This window comes from Lonchura striata, chromosome 3 (genome assembly GCF_046129695.1).
Source record: "Lonchura striata isolate bLonStr1 chromosome 3, bLonStr1.mat, whole genome shotgun sequence".
In the NCBI taxonomy this organism is placed as follows: Eukaryota; Metazoa; Chordata; class Aves; order Passeriformes; family Estrildidae; genus Lonchura; species Lonchura striata.
Window position 1 is genome coordinate 52,898,297 of NC_134605.1, and position 12,753 is coordinate 52,911,049.

The 12,753-nt window shown below is 43.1% G+C and overlaps 1 protein-coding gene across 12 annotated transcripts in view; it reads right to left on the bottom strand.

The window, feature by feature from the left end:
- Window positions 1-252: 252 nt before the first annotated feature.
- HIVEP2 (HIVEP zinc finger 2) overlaps window positions 253-12,753 on the bottom strand; it is a 136,417-nt gene continuing 123,916 nt past the window's right edge. For all 12 annotated transcript variants that reach the window (XM_021553152.2, XM_021553154.2, XM_021553141.2 and 9 more), the window contains 3 exons: window positions 10,867-10,968; window positions 9,447-10,357; window positions 253-2,802 (listed from right to left, as the gene is read on the bottom strand). In XM_021553152.2, the coding sequence (XP_021408827.2) occupies window positions 1,984-2,802; window positions 9,447-10,357; window positions 10,867-10,968 (1,832 nt within the window). In that variant the 3' untranslated portion in view covers window positions 253-1,983. The remainder of the gene's footprint in view (window positions 2,803-9,446; window positions 10,358-10,866; window positions 10,969-12,753) is intronic.

Here is a 12,753-nt window from a genome sequence, read left to right on the forward strand (position 1 = left end):
GTGGTCACCATCCATTATGGTATTAGACTAATCATATGCCATCATGTTGAATTACAACATGCCACCTGTGGCTCTGCCCCCACACGGTATTAGCAAAGACATAAACTGGTTTAGTTTGATAATATGTGACAAAGCCAATATATGGTCCACATTTTTCACTACCACTCACATTCTTAAGGGTACTTCTTGTGCAGAATGCTGGAACACCAATACTTGAAAAATTCAAAGAACACATGAAAACTAGACACCTCATACATGTAACTGTATATTTATTTCTTTTTAAAGAACACTCCTTAGATGTATTTTCAATATACAAACTTGTTTTCACAGATTTATAATCCACTAAATAGCACAAAATATAATCCAGGTCGTTGGTTTCTTTCATCTGTGCGTGTGCATGCGTGTGTTTGAGTGTGTGTGTGTGTGCGTGCGTGCAGGCACGCATGCTGCTGGTGGTAGTGGGAACCCACCACACGTGTTCAAACACAAGCCCGGGCTCCTGCTGCCTTCCCTCTGGAGCAAACCTTGCCCAGGTGGAGACCCTACACTGGAAGACTGTGACTTTCTTGCCCATGAAACTCATTTCAGAAGAGGCCGGGGTGGCGGTGCTCGCTGCCTTGGTGGCAGGGCCACACACCTCCATCCACAGGACAGGACAGAACAGGACAGAATGGGAGCCTCCCCCGAAGCTGGCACAGGTATTGCAGTAGGGAGTGGCCAGCAGTGGAGTTCAAGTGCAAGGAAAGACCTTTTTCTCCTCTCCAAACCCCTCTCTGACACTCCAGAGCACTTCTTCATGACACCTGCGCCCCTCGGTCAGTGTTCAGGAGCAGGGGACTGCCAGGCTCGGCAGGGCGCCGTGTGTCCAGCCAGCAGGACAGCTCCTTGCCCAGCCCCAGGCGGCCGTAGGGGCCTTGCCACCCTGCTGCTGGAGGCCAGGGAGTGGGTCAGGACGCTGCTGGGCTCTGCCTTCTGGCAGTCAGCAGTGCCCCGTCCCTGCTCCTGGAAGCACCAGCATAGCAAACCCTGCCGGTCCCGGTGAGCTACACAGATGGCACCAGTGATGCACATATTTACATGGGGTGGAATGTTTTTCCCATAGCTTTTTAAGGAGCATATCGATCAACATGTTCACATAAGACCAAATACTTTTAATATATTTATAACTGTTTTATAAAGCTTTGAAAAAACTCACAATAGCACATTGTTTTACTTTAATGCTTTACGGTACTATCAGTTTAAAATCACAATCAGCACTTAAGTTATAGTCAATCCGGCAAACAAGAAACAAAAAAGGTACAAGAGTTAAGAACTGACTGATACATCTTTTATCTTTTTTTTTAACTAATGCATAAGTGCAGAATAATATAAGATACTCTAGTTTAAATATCTTGTTTTACAATATACATTTTGTTCTAATTACGCAACAGTAAATCCCATGCTTCACATAGAAAAGCAATCCACAACATTAAGAAAAAAATTTACAATTTATGAAACAAAGTAAATAAATATTAGTATTACAGAATCAGAGCTGTACATAAAAGCTGTTCAGTTTTAATCATATAAAAATATGTTTTAGTGCAACCTCACATATATTGATGCTGTTCTGTTTTACATCATTTAGATCCAAGTGTCCAAAAAAGGAAAGAAATTACATTTATTACAAAGCAGATACACAAATTCTAAAATATGTACAAATTACTGCTAAAAAAATGCTTATAAGAATATAAGCAAAGTAAAGAAAAGGCACAAACATCTGTACAATTTAAAAGTACCAGACCCAATAAGAATTTCAAATTTAGTTTTGGTCAGGCTCATGATGTCTTGTTACTTTAGCTAATTCTTTTGATATAACAAAAGTATATATAATAGCAAACTACTGTAACTTAGAACAGGCATGCTGCAAATTTGAATACTTTTTCTATCTCTAGAAAAAAAAAAAGTGGGGTAAATGTATGGGTGAAAGTCTCCATGCATCTCAGATCAATGCGGCTTGCTCTTCTCAGATGACGGATCTTTCCTTTCCTGTGTGCTTGATGTGGGGTCGCTCCTGCTGTGAAAGCCCAGCTGCTGGACATCCACAAAGCTCTTGCTGTAAAAGGTGGGATGGGCTGGCGCAGTCTGTGATGTACCAAAACTGTCCTGTTCACCACCGTGCAAGTCAGGATGGGTGGCTGAGGCACAGGGCTGGCCCGGCTCAGATCCACTAAAGTGTTTAATGCTAAAATGTGCACTTTCTAAAGGTTTCTGGTGAGGCTCAGAAGGCCTCTGCAGCTGCTCCGCCCCGTGCAGAACGGCTTCTTCTGTGGCGATTCGCAGAGAGGCTATGGCTTTTGTACAAGTCTGTATGTTCTCCTCCTGCTCCCTCTCGGTAGCCACCACACTGTCCTCGGATGTGCTCTGAGCCAGCAACAGCAGCGGCGAGGAGGGGGCGCTGGGGGGAGCAGCGGGGTGCAAGCTGTGCGGAGAGGTACGTTTCTCGTGGTGCTTAGAAATGCTGTACGATTCTTTTGTCAGGGCTTCCGCAGTTCCTCTTTGCTTCTCCTCAGAGACCTCCCTCTGCAGGGCCAGAGCGGACGGAGAATGTAAACCTGAAAGGGCCACGGGGACTGAATGGACCATCTGGATGCCCCCAATAGGCATCATGGGGATAGGTGCTCGGATCTGTTGCTGGGAGTGTAGTGGAAGATGACTGAAGACGTAGTCGCTCGGACCTTCAGGGAACAGGCTAGACCTGCGGTGCTCCATGCCTCCTTTTTCTCCATATATGTTGAAGTAAGGTGCCTGAGACAACCCCCTCCTCTGTAACCAGAAGGAAAAAAAGAGATGTCAGCAGTGCTACTATCAGAATTCTCATCTGGCTGCCAAACCACCTATCTGCTTTCCTGTCTAACACAACTTCCCATTCATGAAGCACCTTCCATCCAGATGGATCCCAAAGCATTTGGAAAACTCCACTAATTGCATATCCAAACAACAGAGGATGTTTTGCTTAGCTCAGCCCTACAGGGCTCATGCCTCTGAGGTAAAAGGCAGTGGCTAGTTAAGAGAATTCAGCAACACAATGCAGCAATTTAGGTCAGGAAGTGGAGGGTATTATATTCAACTGAAACTTTTAGCAGAATTTGGGATAGATAGATTTTCATTCCCCAGGAGAAATTTGGCCAGGAAATCCATTTTACCCTCTCTTTTGGAAAATTGTGCTGTTATTTAAACTTTACTGCAGAGAATTGAGGACACATCTGAACATCCCCTGCTCAGCATTGCTGCTTGGCATAACGGGGAATATCTGACAGCATATATGTATTTACTGCCTTCTGAAAAATCTGCTTTTGAACCCCACAGAAGGCACTTGCTCCCTGGGAACTTTACCCAATCCTTGGCGAAAGCAGATGGGTATTTCCATGAAAGTTCAAGTGTCTCTGTGTGATGAAGACACACATTTTTTTAGTCATTGAGACAATGGAGCACCCCTCTGGCTTATCTGCAGTGTAAACAATAAATAATAACAAAAGCACAGGCATCAGCTGTGACTAAAAGTGATGATTCTGTCCCAGGGAGACTCACCCACTCATAATGGGATTGAGAAGAATGGGGGATTTTGTGACAGCTAATAAAAGCCAATCTCGCAATATTGACATTTTCACTGCCTTCCCATTAGTTCCTGCCTTGAAAGAATAAACAGCTCCATCTCCACTCACTATTAAACATGCCCTGGGCTTTTGGGTTCCTTTTTATTTTCATTCCTAAGTTTTAAAATTTGTTGTCAATCTGATGATTAAGTATCGTTTATTGCTGACCAGAGAAGTAATGAGGACAGAAGTGCAGGATGACGTTTTCATAATTATATGTGGGATTTGGCCACACATCTCTCAGGGACTCTCATATGAAATTAAATGAATGAAAACACTCATCTCTGCTCTGTAAATTGACCAAACATGGATCAATTGCCCCAGAGCTGTATTGCTACCACAGCCTTGGTGTGGCAGCCCGAGGACTGTGCTGCTAAATGCCAATGCATTGAAGTGGCAGCACTTCACTGCTGGGAAATCCTAGTTCTCAAGGCATTAAGCAACCTCTTGATCTCATCCTAGGGAGCTGGTTTAGGGGGCAATTAAAGATTCAGTTTCTGTGCTACCCAAGGGCTCAATCTCACTGTGCTCAGATGCTTTGTCCTGTTTAATATAAATCAATGTTGAGACAGGAAAGGGTGACCCATAATAATCAGAGTCAAACTTCAGAGATATTATTCAGAGACTAATCTATGTTGGGAATTTTCCTATTCAGAAAGTGAGACACTTGAGTCTCATAAAAGAGAAACTGTCACATGAAAGCACAGTGACAGCACATTATATTGCTGAATGGGGAAAACTATACAAAATAAACTGCAACTGCCAAGCCACAAGACAGTTCATCTACCCTGTCAGTCCTTCCTATCACTAACTTCAACCCCGCACAGCTGCTTGCCCCCTATTTTTTTCCATCCTTGGGCTGTCAACCAGTTTCTCAGTTATACTGTCCTTTTGGACCTTTCCTACACCATGACGTTTATTACATCTGATGTGAACTTGGGCTAAGGGAAACTGAGCAAAAAAAAGAGTAAAACTCATTAAAGAATAAACCCAGTCACACACGAATCTCTAATTGAGAAATTGGTTTCATGTTTTACCCTGCCAGAGTTTCATAAGGAAATATAGCAAGAGACTGTCTTTGTTGGATACAGGTGGCTAACATGACAGAAACTGCTGTGTGCTTCAAGATCTGCAGCATCATCCAATATATTTCTCACATGCCCAATTTTAACACTGACAGCAAAAGTGTGTGCATGTCACTGGGATACCTTCCAAGCCTGGCTAAGCATATAGTGGATAATTTTTCTCTAGCCCTGGCAGGTAAGTTTGGAAGCAGGTAACATAAATAGTTACAATCACTAGTAACTGTTCCTACCTCTTACCCTGCTTTTATTTCCTTTACCAATATCTAGCATTTTCATTCCTACAGGCAGACACACACATTTCCAGAGAAAGCCTGTCTCTTTTCAACAAGCATCCTGAAAATCTAAAGACTTTCTGCAGTTGACAGGGCAAGTATTAGATCACAGAGCAGAAAGTCATGGCATCTTTTTGCAGTGCAGTCAGAATGTGTTGCTGCCAGTCCTGTGAGCTGAGCTCTTCTCTTTGTCAGGTTATGGAAATGCAGTTAATTTCCTATTAATTCTCATTTGTTACAGTTTAGCATATTTCTCTTCAACTCCAAGTATTCTCTAGCAGCTCTTCACTAAATGCTCTGACCTGGTCACAAAGCTAGACTGCCACATCACACCCCTGAGCAAAGCCACACCCAGCTTCACAAGTCCCCCAGAATGCCTCAGGGATGAGATAGGGTTTACCCTGTATCTGGTACATCACCCAAATCAGGCTGTGTGAGATTAAGAGGAAGGTCACATTTCAAAGCCAAGCACCCTTCACAGACATCCTCTGGGCAGCCTCAGACCACAGCTTGCAAAAACATGTTGGGTGGAAAACAGTCTCTTTGATTAGCATGTCATAATGTACTTGAGGTTTCTTAAAGTTAAAACCACAAAACACCGAATTCTATAGTGAAAATCAGTAACAGAGCATATTACCAATGCACTTTCTGAAGGACATGATGCTCAATAAAGTGACTATAACTGTGTGGCACTCACTTTCAGGATCATTTCAGTTTGCAGTCCTACATGGAACACACCACAGTAGCCCAGATGCACCAGTGAGCCTACTTACAGTTCACCTGGAATTCAGAAGTTTCTGGCTCTCTGTACAAGAATGCATTTCACTCAAGATGATAAAGTAGTGAGTGTTTGGGAAGTGATTTAATATCCATGTTTGGGATGATCAAAGGACCTTAAGTCCTACCAACTTTCAAGTGGTCATAGAGATGCCTAATTACCTTCAGCCCTTCTGAATATATCAAGACAGGCTTCAGACTTCAAAATGAATGAGATGAGCAACAAGATGGCAACAGAAGCGAAATCCACCACTGCCTAGAAGCTAAAATATTTCTGAGAGACCAGTCTGTACCACTCACTGCAAGGCACCTTCCCAATCTTGTTGTGTCTATCCTGGGACTAGAAGAAGAAGAAAAGGTTCTGGTCTGCACTAGGAAGCAGCAGGGTGTACTAAGGGTTGGGACAAGCAGGAATTGAGTAAAAACTGTTTGTGCTGAATCCCATATTCACAATGCAAGTGTTGTGTGTTTGGAAGGGAAAGTTGCTTCAGATTAGCCCTATGTGGTCCTCTTTGCCATCACTTCAATGGCCACTCACAGCTCAAGTGCACCTGCTGCCCTCCTGGTGCACATTTTCAGTTTAATTCCATCTGACAACAATCCAGGTCACTTACTCCAAGACTGAGCTGAAACTGTGAGTCAAAACACAAAAAATGTGACAACAGAGACATATGCCTGATCCAAACTAAAATGCTAAATGAGATTCACTCAGGGTGAACAAATTAAGCCTTCTTAGACCTTCTCTTTCTCTCAGGAAAGATGAGACATCTTCTGACAGAGGATGACTGGGAAGAAGAATATGAGCCCTTTGATAATGGCATCAGCCTCTTCAGTAAGGAAAGAAACCTCTGGCATTGACAGAAGATAAGATCCCAAATGTATTTAGAGAGCAGAAGATATCTGGCATTAATTTTAAAGACACCAATTTAACTAGTCAAAGCCAAGTGTGACCCAGCACATACTACAGACTTAGGCTACTTTAGAGAGAGTATTCTATTGCAAGAGTGTATCCTGCTATTGATTGCCAAAGGAGAAAAAAAATATTTTCCTGTATTTTTATACAATCTAAAAAAATATTTACTTTCACCATGCCCTTTTCCACTTCCTAAACAAATAATTTTAATTGCTTTCTATGTGGTGCTTTCAATGCCTGAGCACAAGACCACCAAAGTGCATGGACATTCAACAGGAAGCAAAATGAAGAGTAACTAGACCAGCACTGACCAAAGAAACTAGAGCAAATAAATAAATTTCAGTTGAGAAGAAAGAAAACTGGATTCTTCTGGGAACTGCAGGCACTAGAAGCACAAAACTGCTCTTATTCCTCCAAGGACTGGGAACCCAAAGCAGCTCTTAAAGTATTTTAAGGATTATAAGCCAGCATGAGCATCACCAATGCAGCTGCTAATGATGCTCTGGTTTGCTGGATTTCACTACTCTAAAAAGTGAAAAACAACCTTTATTCCTTTTTTTTTCTCTGACAGCTTTCATTTATAGCAAGCTCAGGTGCTATTTGTCTTCCCACATACTGAGTATAATAACTTGTGTTTCACTTAATTTGTCTAATGTTTGGCTAAAGTACATTTTCCACAAAGGCATCAAGAGATGAGGAATCCATCTTTCCTTCCTTGCAGTCATTTGTTGCAATGGGCAATTATCCTCACTTGTCATTTTTCTCATTTAAGTTTGCTTGGGCTCCACTTCCAGTGATACCTCCTGTATTCAGGTTGTAGTGACTCTGCTGAGGTCTGGCCTTCTCTCTAAAAACACTCAACATGCCATCAAGTTACTGATGCTTTCTGTAAGACAACTGATCTTTCACATTGTGCTTTTCACTACCACATGCCTGACTCTACCTCAAAAACAAGGTAAGCATTAGAAGTCCATCTGGAATGGTGGAATTTTCAAAAGAAGGAGTGAGAAATGTTAAGAAAATCCTTACAATGTGCTAAATGCCTTGCTGGAAGGTGTGCATAATGCTTAAGAAAAATATTACAACAAGAACTGTCAGATGGCTAAGGATGATTGTTAACATACACTTTTGCTAGCATCATTACCCCTGTAAAATCTTTACTACAGGATGCCAGTGTGTATCATGTGGGACAGGAGGGACTGGGGCACCCTGCACAATGTCAGCTGTAGAATCCCATAAGATCCCATTCATTTGATACTAAGACATCATGACTAGTTAAACTGGTGACTCTTCACCCACTTGTGCTTCCTCACGTAGTCAGTAGAACTGCTGGTGGGATTTGTATCCTCCCTCAGCTGAGCAGTGATCACTCCTGTGGGAGTGCAGCAGGGTTTCAGCATGCCCTTTCTCATTTCATCAGTCACCCCTCCCCAGTGCTCTCTCAAACAACTTACCAGGTCATGGGGCAATGTCTAAGATGTGGGAGAAGCATCTGTGTTGCTCTCTCCTATAAATATGGCCACTCAAGCTGCAGCTTTCCCTTATACTCCCAAACTGCTGGGAAATCACTTTGGATCTGCCAGGCTGGCCACATCTCAGCTCTTTTTGTTCCATCCCTGTTCCAGCCATCTTTGCCCAGGTGCATCCCTCACTCCCTTCCTGGGAGCAGATAACACATCAGCCTGACTCTACAGAGAAAATCACACCAGAGCTGAGAAATGCTGACTGTTTGAGTTCAGGGTTCAATTTTTCTCCTCCACAGAGGAACACTGCAAAGACTATATGGAGAGCCAAGAAGACTGGGAATGGGGAAGCAGGTAGGAGAGGCCAGCCAGAAGAGCAGGAGCAAGGAGCTCTGGGGTAACCTGAGATTGTCACAGCTTGGCCAGGTTGAACCCACACACAGGCAGGCATTGAGAGGGCAGCCACAACAGCAACACTATGAGAAAAGCAGAGTAAATAAATATGTAAATTCACACCTAGCAAGGCCATTCCTTACCCTGAAGATGTAATCTATTTGTGGAGGAAGTGCTTTGTGAATGCTAGGGCTGGTCAAAAGTGCCAATCTGGCAGTTTCTGAGAGCTGATTAACCAAAAGGAAAGAGCACAGAGAGCAGCTGTGCAAGTTTTGCTTATCTACACCCAGACGGTTGCAGTACTTTCTGCGGGGCAGACAGCTGCCTGCTCCTCTTACACAATAATATCCTTTAAATTCAAGCCACAGATCATGATTTCAGTGTGCACTCTGCTTTTCTAAGAGGTTCCATTATCTTTGCATTTATATTCCATTAAACAATACTCAGTGATGGGCACCATACCACAAGAACAGGCCTCTAAGCCTTGATTTTGGCTGGATCTCATCTGAGAGTCTAGGAAGTACAAGATTTTTTACAGTGCAGAAGCAAGCCTCACAAACCATATAAGCTTTGTGGACCATTTAAAAATTATACATATATATATATAAAATTAATATGGAGGCAGGAAATGCAAACCAGCCTAATTTCACTGAAGTTCATGGAGCTACTCAGGGTTCTGCCAAGTGAATATTTTCCCCATAGGCTGACTCTAGTGCATCTAAATGAATCAGCATCCTGACTTGGTCTCTGTCTATTCCAAATTTCTTGCATTTGTTCCAGGACTTCCCACCAAGGCTCAAAGTTTATGCCTTCTTCTTCTACAAAGCTGCAAAGATTTTTGAAATGCTCAAGTTCAGTAAGAGAGAGCACAGTTTTTGACAAGGGAAATGAAAATATTCTTTCATACTTACTGAATGTCCCACTGGAATAGATTCAGACTGTAAATATTGACCCATGGACAATGCTGGATTATGGTACAAGCCCCTCCGGGGAGATGCTGCTCTAACAGAGGCCATGTATCTCCTCTCTCGCCTGGGAGACAAATCTCTTCGAACAGACACATCTTTCCCTGGTGACATTGGTCTCCTTGGCGATAGGTGACGTCTTGGTGACACGTCCCGTCTTGGTGATAACTCTCTCCTCAGCACAGCCTCCTTCCGTGGGGAAAGGTGCCTCATGGGTGAAATATCTCGTCGGGGTGACAGATGTCTTCTGGGTGACAAATCCCCTTTTGGCATTAAATACCTCTTTGGTGAGTTATCTCTGTAGGGTGAAGAATCGTAGCCAGGTGACGATTGTCGACTGGAAGGTGAGAGGTCCCTCGGAGAAGAACTGGGATCTAACGAAAGCGTGCAATCCTCATCCATGCTGCTGGGTATGTCCAATCTGTCTTTATCGGGCTCCGAATCCGTACTCTTACTCTGGAAAAACCTCTGATATTCTGTCATTTGTGTGTCGTCACAGGAGTCGCTTGGTGTTATAAGCTGAGTAACCTGAATGCTAGGTAAGGTGACCAAGTAACTGATGAGGGAAGAGTGTCCCACCGAAAGGGAGCCCTCTGGGGAAGCCCCCTGCGATGCCCCAGCCGAGTTCACTGACAGGGAGGAGAACCGAGGGGGCTGCGGGCTGGTGCTTCTTGATCTGGTTTTTGGTGTCGAGTCTCCCTGAGTATCATCAAAATCATCCTCATCTTCATCATCATCATCATTGTCATCGCCATCCTCGCCATCCGATTCCTCCGCATCAGAAAACTGGTGCTCTGCTGACAGCCCTGCCAGGTTGCTGCTCTTCTCTGCCTCCTGCTGCATGTCCTCCATATTTTCTGAAACAACCACAGCAAGCCCAAATGATTAGCACATACCCCACCTCTCACACCCCAACCATTCCCCCACCCAGCACTCTCATTGCCATTGCTGGATGCTGTTCATCTGAGACGGCTGCATAAAGCCATTCCTCATTGATTGAAAACATTTTTTTTTTCAAAATAATATCTAAATTCCTATACTTGAAGTATGAAAGCAAATTCATCCTATACTACCTCGCAACTTCACTACTGGGAGCCATGAATGAGACAGATGACAACAGGCCATATTTTTATTTCTAGTGCCTTTTCATGCAAAAAAGTATAACCCAGACAATTAGATAGGATTTTTTTTTGCTTCCTTTTTATTAAAATGTTAACTCTCAATTAAAAATGCCCCAAATACTCGTCATGTATTTTCCCATGCCCATCACTGTGTTAAAGTGCAGTGAGTCATTTGCAGACCCCATACTTTCCATACTTTTGTGGGAATGAGGCCATTCCAGCTAAATTAAATCATTTTGACATACCTGCTTCTTCAGTTTCAGTATCATCTACAGATGTCATTGATACTCCAAGCTCCAAGCATTTTTTCATGTGTGCTTTAGACTTCATATGTTTTGTCAGATTTCCTATGGATCAGAGATTAGTGTAATTAACATACAACAACTATCACTCTTCAAGTAAGGTTTTAGTGTATCTTAGCTCCATTATGCCACAGATAATGGGTTTTAGCTGTAGAAAACACAACTGATAGGGCTGACTCATCAAGACCACTGGCCTCAGAGCCTGTTTTAATGAGAGTGAGTTTTTATATCTTTAGAAAATAAAAAATTCAAATGAATTCAGGGCCCGGGAGGTACATAGGCATCTCTCCAATTTTCCACATGATATTTAGGCACCCCTACAAAACTCACTTTTGGATGTTATCTCTTCCTGGACTCACTGTTCATGATATGTACAGACTGCCTAGACATCGAAGTAAGTCCACAGCACAGCAGCCATTCAGAGCTCACGCTCCCATTTACACAGTGGCACTTTCAAGGTAAGGGCTCTCTCATATACTCGGCTCATGGTTTCCAGATGCTCCATCTATTTGAAGCATTTGGAAGCAAAAGTACCCCACCAAAAAAAAGACAGTTATAGGAGTCTTCTCTATACAAGTTTACCATCTTGCTGCAGTCTCTGAACTGAGAGGAGCTGTGCTTACACAGCACCCATCTGGGATATGGGAAATTCAGGTTCAGCTCCCAGATTTAGAACATGGATCTAAACCAGACATAGCAGAGATTTGAAAGCAAATCTCCCATTCCCCTGAGGGAGCAATTTAACACTAGACTATTGACTTTCTGGAGTGCCTGTCTTGGTCTGTTTTTTCATAGATTAAAAAACTGGGTTGAGATTGGCCCCAAGAGACATTTCATGACAAAGAATCTTGAGCACAAAGCACAAGCTGGAGAATATCACTCTAATCCATTTGCTACTTCATCCTCATTTGCAACACCCAAAAGGGAAAGCATGGCACAAGTAAACCCAACCCACTAAGAAGACATGGTGCTTCTTAGCTCAAGGAAAACCCTCTGGAAGTGCATTTATGCTGCTTCTAGGACCCCAGCCAGCATCTCCAGATGGTGTTGTGGCACATGCCATCTTGGGTCAGGAACACTGCACTCCTCTGCTGGGTAGCAAAGGTGGGCTTAGAAACTCACAAGCCAGGCTCTTCTCTGACTTTCAGTTCCAGCTAGTTTAAATAATTCCCTTCTCATTAGGAGTTTCTTGACCCTGTGCACTGCATGAAAAATCTAACTTGGATATTGATGTTTCTGGATGGCTAAATGCTCAGAAAAACTGAAAACCTAAGTATCTCTGAAAGTTTGTCCCCTACTGCTCTCAGCAAAGTAGCAACAGCAGTTATGAGGCTGACAGCTGCTTATAATCAGCAATGCACCAGTTAAACACTTCTTGTACTTCGAAGGCTAACCTACTCTCCTGCTACTCATTCCCTTTCTGTGCCATTCCAAGCCACCTCCTCCGTATTTCTTTTTTGTCAGAAATGCCACCACAGCAAGCAATTTCTCTTTTTTTTTTTTTTTTTCCATGCCATCTCTTCTTCCTGGAATGTCTTCTCTGAACACAGCTATAAAACCACAATACTGTCATGTACTTCAAGTCCCTACTCAAGACCCATTCCTCCAGCAATGTCAAATGTAAGCAATGATAGGAGAACAGCTCACCAGATGATCTACTGGGACTACAAACAAGCAGCTCCTTGTCTTTGTCTCCAATGCCCATGAAAGTTCTCAAATTAGGCTGATGGGTCTACTACCATCCATCAGCTGTTCCCATCTTTGGCACAGAAGAATTGCTGGAGTGATGGAAACTATTACAATTCTTAATCCTCAAAACAGCCATGAAGC